Raw genomic sequence first — 22,313 nt, 5'->3', positions numbered from 1 at the left:
TGAAGTGACTTACTAGTTGAGATAAACCTATTAAGAGAGCATTTTGTCCAACAATTTTACTACTGTGTAGATATTCATCAATAATGCATATGTAGGGTTGGGCGCGGTGGCTCACGCCTGTAATCCCAGCACTTTGGGAGGCCGAGGCGGGTGGATCATGAGGGCAGGAGATCGAGACCATCCTGCCTAACATGGTGAAACTCCGTCTCTACTAAAAATACAAAAAAATTAGCCGGGCGTGGTGGCGGGCGCCTGTAGTCCCAGCTACTTAGGAGGCTGAGGCAGGAGAATGGCGTGAACCCGGGAGGCGGAGCTTGCAGTGAGCCGAAATTGCGCTACTGCACTGCAGCCTGGGTGACTGAGCAAGACTCCATCTCAAATAATAATAATAATGATAATAATAATAATAATGCATATGTAGGTACATTAAAGACATGTATAATAATAGTGAAGACAGGATTCTTTTGAAGCCAAAATCTAGAAACAACCCATATGTCTATTCACAAGAGAATGGAAAAATTCAGATATATTAAATGGAATACTATATAGCAATAAAATGAATGAAGTAAAATGCTCATTAAAACAGGAATAAATCTCACAAACGAAAGTCAGTGAAAGATGCGAGATAAAAGAATATAGGCTGTATCATTCTATTTATGTGAAGTTCAAAACCAAGCACCACTAATCTAGGATGTCTGAGGTCAGCATGGGGATGGTGATTAGATGGGGGACATGGGAGGAGCTGCACACATGCTGCTAGCATTCCATTTACTGACCGGGGTGAAGGAGAAATAGAGGTGTTCACTCTGCGATAATCTATTGAGCTGTGTGCTTTTAATTGGTGTCCTTTTCTGGGAAAACAATTTTTTTAAGTATAATTTTAGCCTATTGATTTTATGCTATCAAACTTACAAAATGTAGAAAACGGTACAAAAGTACTCTCTGATTTTAGAACTGCACATAGCCAAGAAAACATTAAAACATACAGAAAATAATGATTTTAATGATCTTAGAAATTTAAAAGTTTGCCATATATTTCAATACAGCACTTAAAACAACACAGCTACAAAAGGTGAAATTTTCAACCCAAAACTAATGTATATTTGCCCTCTGACTTCAATATCCTTCTATTAGAATGAGGTATAGAGGGCTTTTGGAAGCTATTTGCAAAAATTATACATACAGCTAAGCAGGAACTCCTGAAAGCAAATGAATAATCTTACATTAAACAATATGAACAGTCTTTACAGACAGAAGCCACCACTTCTGTGCTTTACATCCCAGTTACAGCTAACCTTTGATCTTCTTAATGGGTACTGCTAATTGTCACTTTCAGGCATGGTTCTCTCAGGAAGGAAACTGGGATTCTCCACATGCTCAGTTTAACCAACAGAATAAGAAAATGCAAATAGGTTTGGTTGAAAGTGTTGTATTCTTATTAGTAGGCAGTATTATAGAGATAATGCAAACTGATATCTTTATGTATATTCTTGGTTCTCTAAACTCATTTCATATTCTATATATCTTATACTAGTTTTGTGGCTATTTCCTTTGAAATGTCTTCCATAAGGTTGTGCCCGAAAGCACTCTAAATTCTTCACATACTTTCTTCACTATAAATCAAATTCAATGTTTGAACATGACTTTGTACTAATTCAGAGGAAAGCTCAGAATCAAAATTATATTAATCCAGTATTAGTTATCTTTCTTAAAGTGAAAAAAAAGCCACACATGGACAAAAGATCCTCAGGAATAATTCAAGGATTAGTCTAACTTAACTAGTGAGTGAGTGCTACCTAGTTATATGTTAACTTTTAGCATGTCCTATGTCTAAGAGAAATAGGCCAAAAGAATATCCAAGAAGATGTTAATGGCACACAGGCTAGTGGATAACATGTATTCCTCTTCTGACTACAAGAATTGCCAATCATCAAACAACAAGAAACAACGCAAATATCCATCGGCAAAGAGTAGATAAACTATAATGTATGAAATGGAATACTATACAGCGATAAAAGTGAAAAGTCAAGCTATACACAAAAATAGGAACGAATCTCACAAACATCTACATCACCAACAAATTTAGAAAGGTTCCCAACTAAGTCCACTACTTTCTAGAGGTTGCAGCACCCCACTAAGAATTTGAGTGATCAATATTATTGCATGTATAATTTTAATTTTTTTTTTAAAGTAATTCTCCAAAAATCACTACATCTAATTTTGTGTTACTAAAAGAACAAGCAGTAAGATTTAACAGGCTATGCCTTTTCCATACTGGAGATAAAAACAAAACAAAATAGAATGTTCACAAGATTCAAGAGGTCCCTTACAGATCCCTCATGCTATCTGAGAGTTGCTATCAACATGATCTTGTAACCATTGTGTGATTTATATTGAGAGCCAGAAAAGTCTGTCATTGAAAAATCAAAGAAATGCCTCGGAAATATTCTATATACTTAAAAATAAAGATATTATTGTATCTATCAGTTTAGTACAGTTGTTTCAATCAGTGGCTTTTGGATTCCATTAAATATGTCTAGAAAGGCCAAGAAAAAAAAAGGCACGATCAGGGAAGGTTAACTTAGTATATGCTAGCATCAGTTGTGCTAACAATACAAAGCTTAGACTCTGGAGTTTGAGAAAAAGAAACACACAAACAATACAAAAAACATAATTCAAAAGATAATAATGTCATCAAAAGCTTTGAAGTTACTGGTTGAAAAAAGTTTTCTTAATAAAATTAATTGTAATTGAAACTAATATATTATTAGAAACAGATTAGAACAAGCACAACACAGGGATGCATAAATGTCACTCCAAAATTAATCAACCACTTTTTAGTAACGTATCAGTATATCACTGCAGAAAATTTTGCTTTGCAAACAGAGGACACTGATCTCACCTGATTTCATTTTCATACTGTGGGGACAGTCTACCTGAATTCTGGTAAAAGCTTTTCAGGAAAGAGGGGGCAGTGAAGGAAGGGGCAGAGAAGGAAGTGTGAAGACTTGGAAGACTGGAGGAAGAATTACTCTCCTTGTACATGCGCTCGAACTGACGAAAGAGTGCCTGAGTACAGAAAATTACAGCAAATTTGTCTTAATTTATATTTTTGGCAATTTATTCTTCATTCACTATGAAAAGCCATATAAACAGGTTCTTGCTATTAATTTAATCTTCCTTCAAGGCTCAGGGGCCTGGATCTTACATGGGGCAAAAAAAAAAAAAGAAGCATGCAGTGTCTCTATTTTAGATAACTATGACCTAATTTCATTTCTTTCACAATTTGAAATTCCTATCGTATACAATATTTCTAAGCCATCTGTGTTTGTTCTTAAAAATTCTTTAACACTTGAGGCACAAAAGTATTTGTTTTCACATGCAAAAGACACTTCAGGCGAAAAAGTAGGGAAAGCACAAATAATTACAGGAAACAAGTTTCCAGAAGCGAAAAAGGAAAGACTGATTATCACTAGTTCAAAGACTTTGACTATTTTAAAGATACAAACCCTTCTAAATATTTAAGAACAACATGTTTGGTTGTTGGAAGTTATCATAATACCTTTGGCTTAACAAACATTAATGTCCGTGTTCTTTCCTGAAGACAGTGGAATTGTGCCACTATGGTTTAATTGAAAGCCCAAAATCTAGAAGATTCTTTGCATAGCAAGCTTTCACAATGACACAGAGAGCATCTTTTATAGTGATAGAAATTGTTTGAACTTATACATTATAAAATGTGGAAAACAGAGGGAAGGATTGAGATATTTATAGTCTAAAATGATAGATGTCTTTAATTCTTGAAAATAATTTTTCCTGGAAAAAAAAAAGCGTTCTATTGCCTTGAGTAAATATAAATGAAGTGATCATTTAAATATCTTGATATACATATGACTATTTAATATCCTTTACACACACAGAAAAAAATCTGAGAATAATGAATTCTGTTAACTTTATTTTCTATCATAAAATATCTCATTTTAAATTTCGAATCATTCAGAAAACAACAATGAAAATAAAACCGTGTCCTTAAAAGAAATGCTGGCAAATTTTGTAACACGTGATATAAAAATTAGCCTTCTCCTTTTACATTGAGTTGTGTTTTTTCTTTTCCTCTCCAACCAGCATCTTTACTTAACCCTATTTTCTGTATCAAATTCATAGGTAAATAAGAGAAACAAAACGAGTTCTAAGATATAAATCTGATCTGTGTTACACAGGAAGAAGAAAATCATTCCAAATTTATCCTCTTTACTGTTTCTCACCAAATATCAAACAACTTTTTGTTAAATTATGTTTTAAATACTGTGCAAGACGTTTTCTAAGTGGACACTGCCTGTCAATTACGGTGTATGTATTCTTCTTTATAGATATCACCTTATTCTAGATACAATTTATAACAATTTTCATATTTAGCTTTAATTTATTAAGTAACAAAATATAGCCAAATATTATCTCATGTATGAAAGTAACTCAGGGGACTTTAAAAACCCTGGTATTTTATTGTAAGCTAACAGGAAGTTCTACTGCTATGCTATTTTCAAATCTGCTGACTTTGTTTCTCTAGAACCATCATCAAGACACTGAGTAACATGTTATCAGCAGGTTTTCGGACAAAACAATTGCATGGTTATCTCGTTTTTTCCATTTTTCTGAAAGGAAAAAAAAAAAAAAAAGAGAGTTTCCACCCAAACGAAATAACTCTTCTTTCTGGTATGCCTTAACCTTGCCTGTTTCCCCTAGTAAATGAGGTGACTTAAATTGTTTTTATGGTGTTTCTCAAAACTGAAAGTTGGCTACAGCATAAATTCATAATCCACCTTGACTCCAGAGTAATCAAAACTGTGTGCCATGAGAATCCAGGTCTCATTCTGGAGAGAGGGTCAGACTCACCTGCACTGTTCGCTGGAGCTCTGCCTCAGCAGAGGGGAACGCACACCCTGAGCCCTCCCATCCTGCAAATTCAGCTTTCTTTTTGTGCTTGAAGGTGGGTGGCTGAACGTGTGTGCCCGTCTTCGAAACTGCGGGGAGTCAGAATCCTCTTCGGGAAACGTTTGCCAAGCTGAGGACAGTGGGGACGCTGGCGGTGTCCCTGGTGGAGAGTCCCCTGGTGAGTAGTCCTGAAACACAGGCAGAAGGGAGCCCTTTATTTCCCACGTGGGTCATGGCAGACCTGCCAAAACACAGAACTCAAAAGTGACAGTGTGCCTCATCTTCCTCCTGAGTCATGACAAAACTGCTTTTTTTCTCCCCCTTTTACTGAATTTATGCCGTAGGCTAATCAGTATCACTACAACCCATTATCTTCTGATAAGCAGCTGTAATCAGTATCACCACAACCCACTTATCTTCAGATAAGCAGCTGTAAGATAGCATCCGTAAAGACAGGCCAGAAAGTGAGAGGGATGACAAAAAGTGAAAGGTATTCTCTCCCCTGACACTTGGCCATGAAATGCTATAGCTACTGTACTTCTCTCACTGTTGCCAGAGAGATGAAAAAAGATCATGACCAAAGAGGGTGGAGTCTGTGTTTCCGTATCTCCTGGCTTCCGTGACATATCAATTGCATGCTTCCTGTACTGCCAAAACAGTATTACAATGCCTAAGTGTCCAAGTCTCACGGCAAAGCCTTCCGGAAAATAAAGTCTGTTAAGTGTCTTCCCTCACTGTGGACGTTTCTATTCAATTACATGTTCCCTGAGGTAAATTTCTTTTAAAACACATGAAAAACAGGAAATGAATGAAAACTGAGCTATGCTGGAATGCATCTCATATTGCATGGGTAGAAATCGTAAATCTTTCAATTTAGACAGGTATGCTGTTAAAACTTTCCAGAACAGGCACCACTGTAGAAATATTCAGCTTGATAAACATGGGTTAGTGATAACAGACTCATAGCTGGACTAAGTCCCCACTTCCATCAACAGAAAGTTTAACAGAAATATTTTAATATATTTCCATTTTAAAAAAGAGGCTGCATGTGCCTCAGGTGACATACTGCACTATGCAGGAAACAGGAAACCCAACCTACTGAGAGTTGTCTATGAGATAAAGAAGATCCTGATGTTGCAGTTTAAATGATTTAAATAAATGAGGGGGGGAAAGTAACACAGGAAGGGAACAAATAAAATCACTGTACAAGTATATAATTAGTAATCTATGGCTCATTTTTTATAAGGTGTTGGATCAATAGTTGCTCAAATACTGTTGTCCAAAGCACACTATCTCCAAACAATAAAAAGCCTAATAGAGCACAGTTAGCCTGTAAGGGAATAAGGAACCACATGCTAATGCCTAGAATCTTCTTATTTAAAATAATAAAGCCTCAAATATTTATTTTTTAAAAAGCTATAAAGCATTCATAATAAAATAATGGAGCATGCATATTACCATATCGGTGCTGACTTTGTTAAGCTGTAATTAGTGTAAATAAGCTCTAGTTAGATACCTTCTCTGAAGCAAGACTGTTGGACCGTTCAAAACTGTCCACACTTCCAAGCCGACCTCTCATTCTGTTAGCTCCCTGAGTAAAAAGAATAAAATTAAGTGCTTCATGTGATTTAAAATTTTACTTCAAAACTATAAAAGGTAGTTCCAGTTGGCCTCTTAATGTTAGCATTAAATTGATCCTTTTGTAGTTCACTTAAATGTGTTGGCTATATTAATAGTCATTATAGCACGGTAAAAAGAACCATTCCTGATCTATTTACATTATTTCTAAATCAGCTATTAGATAACTAGATACTCAGGCCAAGCTTTTTGAAGTTAGTTTGGTTACAAGATTACACATTATTCACCCATAAGTTCAGTAAGGGCCCCGTTAACTCTGTCTCAGATTCAAATATGGAAGATACAGCAAAACAAATGAAAAAAGCTATCTAGAAAATGACTTAATACATACAACCTAGATCAAAACATCATAATTCACATTACAGGATTATAATACACATCAGTTAAAAACCACATGGAAAAGAAAACCACATTCTAAAATTTAAAGGTTTTGCTTCATTCATTATTCCATAATGCCAAACTATTTCAATAAATCATTTAATTTTGGAAGACTAGATATCAGTCTGCTTCAATATTAGTGAATTGGTTATCGATTTTTTTTCACATAGTCCTTTGATGTGGATTTTATAAATGATCTCAGAAACAGATCTAAGAGATCACCTAAGATCTAAGAGACCTAAGAACCTAAGAGATCATTTTGTCTGTTCCCCCTCACTTTAAATAGGAAGGGACTGAGGCCAACTGTAGAAGGAAAGAGGATACAAGTCAGGTTGGGAACCTCATCATCTATAAGGTCTCAAAAGACAAAACACAGACTGAGGAGTTCCACACAACTCTACAGCATGTGGCGAAGTTCTAAAAAAGAATGAGTGGAAACACCAGTTAGATCCATGTGACAGTGACCCTGTGAAATTTTTTAATAATTAGTACTTTCCAGGCTTCAACTCTGTCTGCAAACATTCTTAGGTTTATTTGGGGTTGGGGCAAGAGGGGTTGAATTTCATTTTAATTTTTAATGAAAGTAATATCAGCACAAAGTTTCCAAAGTGAAACTGTGCTATCAAGTTTATAATGAAAAGTGGTGGTCATCTACCCCCTCTCTTGCACTCTGAATCCCACTCCCCAAAAGCAAACCTTGACATTATTTATATTGATATTTCTGGTATTCAAGCTTATCCTACTGTTCCTTATGCTTTCCATTTTAGAAACTATCTGTTGACTTCCTAATTCTGGAAGATGAAACTTTAATATTCTTACTTCATTATATACCCAGTTCCACCACACACACACACACACACACACACTTTTCTTCCCTTCTTCCTTCAATATAGTTACATCACGAATTTTGGTTAAATCAGTACTTTGTGCTTAGATTATTATGACTGTTAATATTGTTTGCAGCTGAGCTACATATTTTACTACGATTATGTCTGATTACACCTCATATCTTGTATATTGTTTTTCATGGAGTCAGTGGCTACTTGAGCAATCACAAATATATTACAAAACTCTCCAACAGTTCACAATATGGTCCAAACATCACCACATAAACCATCAATCTCCCTCTCCCTCTCCATTCCCCTCCCCCTCCCCCTCCTTCTTTTTTTTTTTAAAGCAACCATTATGGAGACCTCTGTGTTTCTGCCCCAATCTGGACTGGACGTGTTACAATGTAGGCTTGCTCTACAAAGTTTCCTAGGATTTTCCTTCACTATCAACCTAGAAATTTCCTTTGACCCCCTCCTCTGTTGGAATTTCTGCTTCCTTGGTCCCATGTCTTCTCCTTTTTTAGTTTACTTCCTCATTTTGGTAAGGCACATTCTCCAGGTGCTTTCTGAGAAAGGGAGAGTGGGAACTAAATTTTTTTAAAAATGTACATGCCCATAAATGTCATTAGTCTATGCTTGCATTTCACTAATAGTTTGGCTGGATATTGTATATTGTAGTGGTTAGAAATTTTGCTTCCAAATATCTTAGCATTGCTCAAATGTCCTTTGGTTCAGAAGTCTAAAGCCATTGTGACTCTAGAGCCTGTGTGTCTGACCTGCTGTTTCTCTTTGGAACAGAATCTAAGTTTGCCCTTTGGCATTGTGAAATTTCACAACAACATGCCTTAACATGACTTTTATGCAGTCACTCAGTTGTGCACTTTCTGAGTTCACTAAATCTGGAAACTCATGCTCTTTAGCTCTGATAAATTTTTTAAATTATTTCTTTAAAAACTTCCTTGCACGCATTTTTTCTTACTGGAACTCCTACTGTTTAGGTTCTGGACAGATCCTTTAATTTTTTACCTTGTTCTCCTATTTTCCAATTCTTTGAATTTTGCTCCATTTTCTGAAAGGTTTTTTTCAACTCTAGTTTCCTAGCCTTCTCTTGAATTTTTCTTTTTACATCTACTATCAGAAAGTTTAACAGTTCTTTCTTCTTTTCAGATGACTATGTTTTATTTATGACATCCAACCTTGTTTCGTAAAGCAATATTTATTCCTATCTGCATATATTACAGCTTTATCTCCAATGGCTTGCTATATAATAACTAAAATAATAATAAAATTGATAGCTGCACCTATTATTGTTGAATGCTTATCATGTGCCACATACTACGTTAAGCATTTTACAGTGCATTAGCTCACTTAATCCTCATACCAATTGTGAGGTCAGTATAGTTATTTAGACCATCTTCACAGATACAGAGACTGAAGTTCTGACAGATTACATTGTCCAAGTTTACACAGCTAGTTAAAAGAAAGGGCAGCAATTTTGACACAGGAAGCACAATTTTCAAGTGAAGTTCCTGAGCTGTTACTACTACGTCCCTAAACTAACGCTCTGTGAAAAAGAGAATTACAAATAAAGCTAATTAGCCTACAGAGGTTACATGGAATTTGGTAAATGTCCTAGAACATCATCAAGTTCTTTTCAGTTCTTCAGTTCTATGTTATAATTGGCATCCTTCCAATAATAAAAACTCTATTTGTGGCTAACAAATTATTGGATTAGTGTGTGTAGCCAAGAGGAAAACATAGTAAAGACAAGATTGCTTTCTGTTATTTTTAGTGCTACTTACATGCCCACCTGCCTGGTTATCTCAGACAGGTTATTTGGTCATAATAGACAGAGTAGTCAGATGGGTATCAAACCATTCCTATTATTAGCAAAGCAACTGAAATCACCTATTTTACACATAGTGGTGTTTTACCCACATATGCTTTTTTTGTGCACAAAGAAAAACAAAGTTACTTTAAAGTTATACTCTACCACTTCACACATTTCAACAAGTTAAGACAATGGACATTATTCTGAATAAAGTAGAAAATGGGTACTATTTTCAAAATAACTTGCACTTTATATTAGTAAATATTGGCTTGGCATGGTGGCTCATGCCTGTAATCCTAGCACTTTAGGAAGCTGAGGTGGCAGGATTGCTTGACAACAGGAGTTCGAGACTAGCCTCGGCAACATGGTAAGACCTTGTCTATACAAAAAAACAAAAATAAAATTAGCCAGGCCTGGTGGTATGTGCCCGTGGTCCTAGCTACTTGGGAGGCTGAGGCGGGAAGACTGTTTGAGCCCAGGAGTTTGAGGCTGCAGTGAGCTATGATCACACCACTGCACTCCAGCCTGGGTGACAGAGCAAGACCCTATCTCAAAAAAATAAAATAAAATTTATATTAGTAAATATTTCCATTTTGGAAAACAACTGAAAAAAAAAAAAAAAAAGCAACAGATAGCCATTACATGATTCTGATTTTCACCTCTGAACAGACAGCTTTTTCTGTTGTTCGACATTATGATTCGGTAATTCATGTGGCAGGCCCTTTCCCTTGGACCCGCTTTTTAGTGGTTAATGAGCTGAGCTTCTTGGCATTTAAAAAATCGATCCTATTTCATAAACAACTATAGTTAGCTAAATAAAATATTTTGACATTTAAAAATGGCAGCAATTATGAGCTAAACTCCAAAACTGGAGTGTGAATTTTCTACTATACAACTCAGCAGGGAAAAAAAAAAAAAAAAAGACAAGTTTTAGAAGTACACAAAACCCCTTTTGCCCTTTTGCTATGTAACCTTTCATACAACATGGGGAGCTGCCAACCTGCCCAAAAAGTGCACTCTGTTGCACATGGTACAAGCAAGACCTTGTTACGTCGCAACATTTATGTCATTTGGCATCACTCTGGGAAACAAAAGCTATGGTATCCACCTTGATCAGAACAGATTGGCTGTGCCCTTGCTGAAAATGTCATTACAGCAATTGAAGGCATGCGAAAAAGACTTCAAAGTTGGCACTGCAAGTATTATGCAGGATGCCAAGGTACTAAATGGAGATAAAGAAAGTATCACCCTAAATACCCTTTGCCATTTTGTAAATGACAGAGCTTTTGAGCTTACCACTGAATATGCTACCTCATATCTATGATGTGATATTTCCCTAACATACTAACATTTAATCCTCACAATTACATGAGGCAAGCAGATATTAATATATCCATTTCACAAATGGGAAAACTATGGCTTAGAAAAGGCAAATAATTCATCCAAGATCATAAATATAAAACTGGCTAGGGCCAGGTATTACATTCAGGTACCCTGACACCTACTTAAATGGTCTTCTCTGCTAAAATTTTCACTAAACACTGTGTTCAATTCAGGTAGCTGATGCTGTTTCTGATGCTGGCGCTTTAAGAATTACACTTACCTTAAGTGTAACTGCATCAGCATCACCTGGAGAGCTTGTTGAAACCCAAATTACTGGACCCCACCCCCAGAGTTTCTGATTAAGTAGGTCTGGAGTAAGGACCAGGATTTTACTAATTTATAAATTTTGAAGGAAAAAGGTATAAATATTTTATGAAATTTGTGTTGGCATACTTCTGACAAATCTCCTAGATGTTCTTTTCTGAGATTCAGTTTTCCACTAATAAAATAATGGCATTCACAATCGATCATGCTTGCTGCAGGGCTTCCGTTAAAGTTAAAAGTATCTCTATCATTAAGAGAAATAACTAGAAAAGTATTTTGAGCCATAACAAAGAAACAAAACAAGGAACGCTGCATATCAGAAGTTACTATGTCCTAATGCTCTATTGCACAAACATGGAAAAAATCAAAATGTATCCAACTATTTAAACATATTCCTATAATGCTATTAAGGTTAAACACGTGGAAATAATGTTTTTAAAAACAATACGCATTTGCAAATAGAGTTCAATGGTTAATTCAAAGTTCCTCTCAAAGTCTAAGAATTTATATCGCTAATTTGCCTCTTTAAAGGCACTGAGAGATCACTAAGGAAGACACTTATACACTGAAGGTGAAATTTTATTTGTATATTAACATAAAGGCCAAGAGACTTAAAAAAGTCATCAAGGGTACATTTTGAAACTTTGTTCATAGGAGTTAAAACACCTACCACCCAACCAGTCCTACCACTTGGTTTTCACAGGCAGTGTGCTGGGTACAGAAAAGAGCCCTTATTGATGATCCTACAATGGCAGTATTTCTGATTCCTTAATAACCTGAGCTATTTATTAACACATGAAAACAGCAAGCAGAAAAAATAAATTTAAAAAAACACCCTCGGTGGGCTTTGTGAGGTATGTGTGATAAGCACGTTTAAAACGATCACTTTGTTTCTCTTTTTTCATTTTGAGGCAATCTCAAATGTGGAGGCAAGTTATTAGTACAAAAATATTTTTTCCCACCACCATTTTCACATAAGTTGACAATATAAAGCTCCATCACCCTGAAATACTTTACTGTGTATTTTCTATAACAAGGAATTCTCCAATATAACTAAAATACAACTTTCAAAACCAGGATACTGATATTGATGCAGTATAATACTATTGAATCTTCAGACTTCACTCCAATTGCACTGGTTGTCCCAATAATGGCTTTTAGGGCAAAAGGATTTGATTCCCAATCTCCCATTCCACTTAATTTTCGTGTTTCTTTAAGGTCCTTCAGTCTGGAGATATTCTTAACCTGTTCTTGACTTTCTTGAAGATAACAGGCTTGTTATTTTGTAGACTCCACCTCAATTTCCCCATGATTAGATTCAGGCACTGCCTATTTGTCAGGAATACCACAGAAGCAGTGCTGTTTCTTTATATCAGGTGGCACAGGGCTGCAATTTGTCCCATTGCTGATGATGTTCAATTTGATCACTTGGTGGTATCTGCCAGCCTTCTCCATTGTAAAGTTATTTTCCCATTAGTAATTAATAAATATTAATTACATACAGCAAATATCTTCTTTATGATCAAACTTTCAATATATTCATTTATTTTTTGTATCAGAAAACAGTTTCCCATTTTATGCAATAAGTTAGATTATCTGTGGCTATCATTTATGTCAATGCTCGTATTTTCTCAGTGGGAGCCCTTTCAAGGTTTTTATGTCCTTATGACACATCACCATTTTTCTTCGAACATTTTCCTACTATCTGGAACACCACGATGTTCTGGGCTCATCTTGTACTTTTCCTACAGTCCTGAAATTAGCCATGTTTCTCAGAATCTTGGTTCTGTCTAGTAGAACATACACATATATACTTATGTTTATATTTACATATTTTTATATTTGCATATATATTTCTATATGATTGTATGTTTATATTTAATGTATATAAATATCATGATTTTATATTGATACCTCCAAGTTTTATTTTTGTAATTTTTTTATTTCCATAGGTTACTGGGGGAACAGGTGGGTTTTTTTGTTTGTTTGTTTGTTTGTTTTAGAAAGGGTCTCAATCTGTCTCCCAGGCTGGACTGCAGTGGCATGATCTCAGCTCACTGCAACCCCTGCCTCCTCAGTTCAAGTGATTCTCATGCCTCAGCCTCCTGAATAGCTAGGATTACAGGCATGCAACACCATGCCCCGCTCATTTTTTTTGTATTTTTAGTAGAGACAGGGTTTTACCATGTTGGCCAGGAGGGAACAGGTGGTATTTGGTTACATGAGTAAGTTCTTTAATGTGATACCTCCCAGCTGAATCCAATGCAGGGTTCATTCTAATTTCTACCCTTTTCATATTAGTAATTTCTTTCTCCCTGGATTCCACTCTCCTTAAGACATTTACTTACTTCATCAGTCCCTGTGTGTATATAACCCATCTCCACAATGACCACTGCACAGACACTGTCCTCATCCCACTCAGGCTGTGCCACTCCATGCTGGGGCTGCCATCCCAACACATGCACATCCTCAGCCTGCTCAGGCACTCATCCCTGTGAATGCCCGCTCCCCTCCACTGTGACTCTGACACCCACACTGGGCCTTCCTTCTGCCAGTATGCTGCCTCCTGCGACCTCCCAAACCAGGTTCCCCTTCTCTGCGGATTCCCTCGTCACTGCAAGAGGCTCCCCCACCCTGCATCGAGCCACCCCCACATTCCACACCCCATATGGACAGTCTCCCTGCTCTGAGCCACCATGGGTCCCCCATGTCACAGCCCAAAACACCCATGTAGGTTGACCTCACCTAATAGCTCTAAGGCAGAATTGTTCAGGAAGAGGAAAATAAAGTTGAAGGGGAACACTTTTACTTATTTTAAAATGGAATATATACACTTACTAAATGGAATATATAAATTTCCATTAATTTATACTTTTTTCAGCACTTAGCCTCTAAGTTTCTAAGAATGAGTGATATGGTTTGGATCTGTGTCCCTGCCCAAATCTCATGTCAGATTGTAATTTCCAATGTTGGAGGTGGGGCCTGGTGGGAGGTGACTGGATCACAGGGGATGGATTTCTTAGGAATGGTTTAGTACCATCCCCTTGGTGCTGTTCTCATGATAGTGAGTTCTCATGAGATCTGATTGCTTAAAAGTGTGCAGCACCTCCTCATTCTCTCTCTCTTGTTAATGCTCCCACCATGTGAGATGTCTCGCTCCCCCTTTGCCTTCCACCATGATCGGAAGCTTCCTGAGGCCTCTCCGGAAGCAGAAGCCGCTATGCTTCCCGTATAACCCGCAGAACTGTGAGCCAATGAAACCTCTTTTCTTTACAAATTACCCAGTTTCAGGTATTTCTTTATAGCAATGCAAGAATGAACTAATACAATGGGCAAAAAAATAATTTCTTTATAACTTTCTATGGGAAATGATTTTTAAAGTTCTGACAGTATTGAGCATCAAGATTCTATTTCCCCTTTTCTATACATATGTATTTCTACTACTAAATCTCTATTGCTCAAATTCACATAAAGGCCCCAGAACAAATCTCGATCTGAGAAGGAAACTTATTTTGAAAGATCATTTTGGGCCGGGCATGGTGGCTCACGCCTGTAATCCCAATACTTTGGGAGGCCGAGGCAGGCAGATCACAAGGTCAAGAGATCAAGACCATCCTGGTCAACATGGTGAAACCCCATCTCTACTAAAAATATAAAAATTAGCCGGGAGTGGTGGTGTGCACCTGTAGTCCCAGCTACTCAGGAGGCAGAGGCAAGAGAATCACTCGAACCCGGGAGGTGGAGGTTGCAGTGAGCCAAGATCGTGCCACTGCACTCCAGGCTGGTGACAGAGCAAGACTCTGTCTCAAAGAAAAGGAAAAAAAAAAAAAAAAAAGATCATTTTGAGCTGGGCACGGTGGCTCTCACACCTGTAATGCTAGCACTTTGGGAGGCCAAGGCAGGTGGATCACTTGAGGTCAGGAGTTCGAGAACAACATGACCAACATGGTGAAAACCTGTCTCTACTAAAAGTACAAAAATTAGCCAGGCATGGTGGTGTATGTCTGTAATCTCTGCTACTTGAGAGGCTGAGGCAGGAAATCTCTGTTACTCAAGAGGCTGAGGCAGGAGAATTGCTTGAACCCAGGAGGCAGAGGTTGCAGTGAGCTGAGATCTCACCACTGCACTCCAACTTGGGTGACAAGAGTGAAACTCCATCTCAAAAAAACAAAACAAAACAAACAAACAAAAAAAGAACACTTTGTTAACTAATTTTTAAAAGTTATCTTAGGCTTTTTTTTTTTTTTAAGGAAATCTGTGAACCTGTTGAGACTGAAGCTAAACTGTTAGAAAACACAGATGTGCATACTTAAAAGACCATCAGCACAATCTTACCCTTGAGAAGATATTTTCCAGGGAGCTAGTTAAGGATCTCTTAGCTTTATTTTTCAGAATGTCAAGTTTGAACCTTCCACTGCTTGTTGCATTTTCTGGGATTGTATTATTTGAAATAGTCTAAAAAAAGAAAAACAGACACATTTTAGTTTGGAAATACTCAACGTTAAATGAGACTTTAATTATAGGCTTAAGACTAAGCTATTAAAAAATCACAAGAATTCTTCAGTAGCTCTATTATTAAGTAATAATTTAAGTCCCACACTGTGAAAACAATGATTATAAGGAAGGGGTTTAATTTTCATATTGTATGTAATAAAAGACAGATGTAAAATATTTCCTTCATGCCTTTCCTTTCCATGACTACATTCCTGCTGCATTTAGCAAAATTATACTTGAGATGTCAATTTTTACTGCTGCAACTCTGATTAACATCTATAACCATCCCTTCCAAGATAGATATTTTATATCCAAATTACCAAGGAAAACACAGAACACAAGTTCCAAAGAACAAAGTATTTTCCAAACAAAACTGGATTCTGGTCATGCCTCTGTTATAATTCCATTTTCATTTGTGAGTGGGTCATTTATCTCTTAGATCACAAGTATAGAACCAAACTGTGTGAGAATCTACGATGTGTCCACTATATTAGGTTCTCTATGTATTTTATCCATTGAAGTAAGCAGCTACATGGTCCTTAGCAGCAAAAACCTTTCAAGCGAGAAACCTTGTGATTTGTTTGGGGAGGGAACAGCAACACAAAGCACATGTAAGTATCAAATACGAAAGCAGGAAGATTGACTGTGGGTCTAAACATGAAGAAAAGAAGACACAGGATTCAGACAGGTAGAAGAAAGGGATGAAGACTTCCCCAGAACTGGGGATAGTTGTTGGCAAAATCCTAAAGGGTGGATTGCTTAAGGAAGAGAAAGTCAGTGCATGTATTTAGTTAAAATATTACTTGCCATTACTTTTAACTGCATCTCGTGTACATCCTCCTTGAACTTCAGGTCCACATCAAAGCTCATGTCTTCCATATTTATACTCAAATTCCTCAATAGGCACCAAATGTATCAACCTCCATACTTACCACCTCAAATTCCTCTATAGGCACCAAATCCATTTTTCTAATTGAATCTCAAACACATTTCCACATTGAACTCTTATTTTTTATTCTCATCCACTGCCCCACTCTCGTCTGCTTTCTGTATTTCCAGGCTCCGTTTCATCAAATTTCCCCACGTGGGAAACCATGACGTTGTTCACAGCAACTCCCTCTCCCTTCCTTTACAGATTCTTCCAGTCAGTCACTAAGTCCTAAAGATTATGCTGCCTAAATAGCTCTTCACTTAGTTCCTTCCTCACTTCTCTAGGGCTCTAGCTTGGTCTCTCTCCTGAGTTAAATAAATGCTTCAAGACAGAATTATTCAAGCTATTTATGTACCAATGCTACCTCTAACTTGTGCATACATCATTATACCAATCATATCATAGTTTAATGTATTTGGTTTCATGTTGTTTTCTCCTCCTAAACAGTTAAGATGGCAGGACAGGGTCACCATTATTCATCACTGTTTCCTAGTACATAGTCTGTACTCGATAAAGATTTCTGCAATAATTAAATCACTTATCACATATTCTATCAAAACATTCTCCCAACTGGAGAATATGACTTTGTCCTAACCCCCTCACCCAGCAACCTTCCCAACAAATAAATCTACCATCAGAAGAACAGCAGAAATTTCTCTTTGTGGTGCAAATCTGATCTTCTCACTCCCTTACTTCAAATCCTTCCATGACAAAGTCAGGCCTGCCAGTAACTTAAGGCCCTTCCTCATCTCATTCTGCCTATCATCCCAGCCGTTTCCCCCACCAACCCCCAAGCACGACCTCAAAACCAGCACCACTACATAACTTTATGCTCAATATTCCTCCCTCCCTCCCTCCCTCCCTCCCCCCCTTCTTTCTTTTTTTTTTGAGACAGAGTCTCACTGTCGTCTGGGGAGTGCAGGGGTGTGATCTCGGCTCACTGCAACCTCTGCCTCCCAGGTTCACGTGATTCTCCCTCCTCAGCCTCCTGAGTAGCTAGGATTACAGGTGCCCACCACCACACTGGCTAATTTTTTTTGTATTTTTTAGTAGAGACGGGGTTTCACTATATTGGCCAGACTCTCGAACTCCTGACCTCACAATCTGCCAGCCTCAGCCTCCTGAAGTGCTGGGATTACAGGCGTGAGCCACTGCGCCTAGCCCAAAAGTACAGTTCCTCAACTGTTCTGACAGCTAAGTTTATCTCTTCTAAAATTCCAGCTCCCCCAAATGTCCTTCCTCTTTAATCTCCTCTTCTCTTACTCTCCACTCCAGCTCCAAAGCAAAAACATAGCTACTTTTGTGCTCACCACAGATGTTTTTTTTTTTTTCTGTCATTGAGTCAGAGTTCTTTATATATTCTGAATAGTAAACCCTCATTACATAAGTGGTTTGTGGGTATTTTCTCCCACTCTGTGAGGGTATTTTTTCATACTCCTGACAGTGTGCTTTAATATACACACGTTTTTAACTTTCCATGGTGTATATGTATCACATTTTCTTTATCCAGCCTATCATTGATGGGCATTTATGTTGATTCCATGTCTTTGCTATTGTGAATAGTGCTGCTAAAATCTGTACAACAAACTCCCAAGACAGTTGATACAGTAAAAGCATTTGACAAAGTCCAATACCCTCTCATGATAAAAACGCTTGAACTAGGAATAGAAGAAAAATTCCTCACAGTGATAAAGGCCATATACAAAAAAACTCACATCTAACATCATACTCAATGGCAAAAGAATGAAGCTGGACCTCACCTTATACCCGATACAAAACTTAACTTAAAATTGATACAGATTCTTTTTTTAAGCCATTTATTGAATTTTTTCTATGTATCTATTGATCTGTTTGCATCCCCCTTTCAAATATTTGAGCTGTTCTCTGGAGGGCCCATGATTCATTCATCAGTTTTTTTTTGTCACCCTTTTCCATCACATAGTTTAACTCATAGAAGGTTCTCAAGAAATGCTTTTCTGTAACTAAATGAAGGACTGTGTACTAACGGTATGTGATTTGTTCTGAATATAGTGAAATAAAGACACAACCTGAAATAGTGTTATCAAGACTAAATATTTCATTATCCCCTTTGATGTTACTGCTGGTAGTCCTGCTTCTTCTATATGCAGCAGAGGATAAATTCTAAACCACATGCACAAAAATACCAACCCTCAGTTTGCAGCTAGGGTACCATTTACACGATATTACTGCTGTTTCACCATTTGGGCTATCTCCACTTTAGATGAAATAAAATGTTCATATGAATTGGAAATAAAATAATAGATTAATATAACTAAAAATAATGTACATTCATTCTAAATCATGAACATGTACTATTAATGCTTTTTTTTAACCAAAACCCACAAATTCTTTTACATTTTAAGACCATCATTAGTTAGCTCAATGTATCAGTGCCTGCTAAAATTCCCTATAAAACGGCCGGGCACGGTGGCTCATGCCTGTAATCCCAGCACTTTGGGAGGCTGAGGCAGGCAGATCACCTGAAGTCGGGAGTTCAAGAGCAGGCTGACCAACATGGAGAAACCCTGTCTCTACCAAAAATACAAAATTAGCTGGGTGCGGTGGCACATGCCCGTAGTCCCAGCTACCCGGGAAGCTGAGGCAGGAGAATCACTTGAACGTGGGAGGCGGAGGTTGCAGTGAGCTGAGATAGTGCCATTGCACTCCAGCCCAGGCAATAAGAGTGAAACTCTGGCTTAAAAAAAAAAAAAGAAAAAATCCTTATAAAACTACCAAAGTGCTGGGGGGGCGTCACAGGAAACTCTGATAGGACTTTAGACCTAAAGAACCTGACAGTACAAAGGGAAGAATTAAGAAAATCCATAAACAACAACAAAAGTCGGCGAAGGAGGAAGTATCTTCTCACCGAAGGGCCTTCCCCAATGTGCACGTGTGTCTTCTGCTTGGCCTCACACATCTGCCTCAGGTGTAAAATCACAAGTTCATTTTCTTCCTGGTCACTGGCTGGCTTCATTTTCTGTTCAACAGACAAACCAAAAGAACACTATGGCAACATAGCTTCTCTCCTTTCATTCCGTCTGGCAGACAAACGTAAACAAAGCTAAGAGTTTTAACTTAGCTCAGAAGCAAAAATAGAACGGCATTCTATACCACCCAATAGTACTCCAGGTCATGCATCTTTAACTCTAGGCAGCAGAATGAAAACAGGAATGCATAAAACAGGATTCAATTCTCATTCCTTATGTCTTATTTATGAGACCTACAAATAATGTTACCTGAACTCTTTCAAAGATGTCAGCTTGTTCATTATCTGTCAGTGACGAGAGATGCCTCTGTATTACCAGCTTGGCTCTTGGCGGGTAGAGACCTAAGGAAAATGATAAGGGAAGGGATTAAACAGAGATCCAGCAGCAGAGATCCAGGGGCAGATAACGCATTATACTTCACCTCTTCCCAAGCAGGCTCTGAACTTAAATATTTTCAAGGAGACGTGTTCCTGCCTACAAGAAACCTTGGATCATTGAAATGATTGAAACCAGATGAAAAACCTCTCCACCAAAATCAACAGCCCCATTAGTGATCTTGGCATTAAAATTACTAACAACGGGCCAGGTGCAGTGGCTCGTACCTGTAATCCCAACACTCGGGGAGGTGGAGAAGAGTTTTCAGAAACTTTTCCTCTAGTTCTAATTCAGTACTGCAGTGGTTTAAAGCAGGTCTGGTGACAGTGTGGCCACAGTATGGCAGCACTGTGTACATTCTGACAAGCATGAAGCAAATTCTAGTTCTTTTAAACCCCGTCTCTACTAAAAATACAAAAATTAGCCGGCCATGGTGGCAGGAGCCTGTAATCCCAGCTACCCAGGAGGCTGAGGCAGGAGACTCGCTTGAACCCGGGAGGTGGAGGTTGCAGTGAGCCAAGATCGAGCCACTGCACTCCAGCCTGGGCAACAAAGTGAAACTCCATCTCAAAAAAACAACAACAAAAATTACTAACAATGAATTTCTAAGCAATACCAAGCACAACCAGAAACCACTTTACACTAACAGCCACAGTAGAAACTCACAGATGATTTAACATTAACCTAAGACCTCACATGGAAATAACAGCTAAAGACTAGCCTTGGCCAAAAAATGTTAAGCTTGCAACTTGACATGTAAAGAAGAAAGAACAAGTAATAATTTTAAAAGGCAAGACTACAGCTTAGCCAGAGATCTCTTCCCCGAAGCAGCTCTTCTTCTGTGAGAATAAAGTTTTAAGGATAGCATTAGCATTTAGTGAACTTGCAATGTTATTATTTTATCAAGAAATGATTTACTTCTTTATATCATGATATTCATAAACCTATCCCATTCTTACACATAATTTATATTAAGTCCTTGGAAAATCTTTTTTCATGAAAAGGTTGGTTTTAAATTTTTTTTAAAAAAGAAAATTTAATTCATATTGCAGTAATTCAACAGACCATCCATTTTTAAAGAACAGATTTCTCTTCCTTCATTTCTTCAAAAGAAGATTCAGAGAAAAAGAGATTTTCATGACAGTTAGGTTCCACCTAGAGTGCTGCTACTATATTTTGATTATGAAGAGAATATCTGGGTATATATAATATTTAATAAACGTTACAGGTAGGCCGGCATTTTAAAATCATTTGTTATTACAAGGCTGCCTTTGCTATCTTTCTTAGTTTATAACTAAATACATTACATGATGTTATGACTTAATTTTAATGTTTTCCATGTATTCTTTGTGTTTATTTACAAAGAATAAGACAAAGTAATTGGCCAAAATACTTACAATTTGTTCTGCTAAGTTGCATCACAGAATTTAAAATAATGTATCAGTCTATAAATACATTGTGCATTTTCTCATTGTATTCATTTCTAAGAACATATGAGGGGCCAGGCAACTGAAGTAAACTGATTTAATAGATTTGAGCTACTTTTTAAAATTAAATAACTAACAAGATCTCTACAGATAGTATACAGGAGGATCACCTGAAAATACACATTGTTTTGAAAGATCTAGAATTCGCTTCACTCTTGCCAGAACGCATACAGTACTGCCATCCTGCAGCCACACAGCCACCAGGCATGCTTTAAATCACTGTGCAGTACTGAATGAGAACTAGAGGAAAAGTTTTCAAAAACTCCGCTCCACATTTCTTTGTGCAATGTACAGCAAAATTCGGTGCATGTCTTGGTGATCACAGACAGAAAACTAAATTCATTTTGATGATATGACGCCACTCACTATCACAGTTTTATTTTATTTTATTTTATTTATTTGAGTTGGATTTTCGTTCTTATTACCCAGGCTGGAGTGCAATGGCGCGATCTCAGCTCACCGCAACCTCCGCCTCCAGGTTCAAGCAATTCTCCTACCTCAGCCTCCTGAGTAGCTGGGATTACAGGTATGCGCCAGCATGCCCAGCTACTTTTGTATTTTTAGTAAAGATGGTGTTTCTCCATGTTGGTCAGGCTGGTCTCCAACTCCTGACCTCAGGTGATCGGCCCGCCTCGAGCTCCCAAAGTGCTGGGATTAAAGGCATGAACCACAGCGCCCAGCTTTATTTTATTTTATATTTTATTTTATTTTATTTTATCTTACCTTATTTTATTTTATTTATTTATTTATTTATTTATTTAT

The 22,313-nt window shown here is 37.4% G+C and overlaps 1 protein-coding gene across 1 annotated transcript in view; it reads right to left on the bottom strand.

Annotated features, from left to right (window-relative positions):
* TBC1D4 (TBC1 domain family member 4) overlaps positions 1-22,313 on the bottom strand; it is a 211,593-nt gene that overhangs the window by 37,175 nt on the left and 152,105 nt on the right. Inside the window, 7 exon segments of the mRNA XM_017868339.1 lie at positions 2,903-3,048; positions 4,821-4,842; positions 4,894-5,120; positions 6,449-6,523; positions 15,592-15,711; positions 19,569-19,679; positions 19,939-20,030. Of these exon segments, the coding sequence (XP_017723828.1) occupies positions 2,903-3,048; positions 4,821-4,842; positions 4,894-5,120; positions 6,449-6,523; positions 15,592-15,711; positions 19,569-19,679; positions 19,939-20,030 (793 nt within the window).

The sequence above is a fragment of the Rhinopithecus bieti genome, unplaced genomic scaffold (genome assembly GCF_001698545.2).
Source record: "Rhinopithecus bieti isolate Rb0 unplaced genomic scaffold, ASM169854v2 scaffold_3912, whole genome shotgun sequence".
Taxonomy (NCBI): Eukaryota; Metazoa; Chordata; class Mammalia; order Primates; family Cercopithecidae; genus Rhinopithecus; species Rhinopithecus bieti.
Note: the sequence above shows the minus strand (reverse complement) of the source record. Positions and strands in the feature narration are given on the sequence as shown.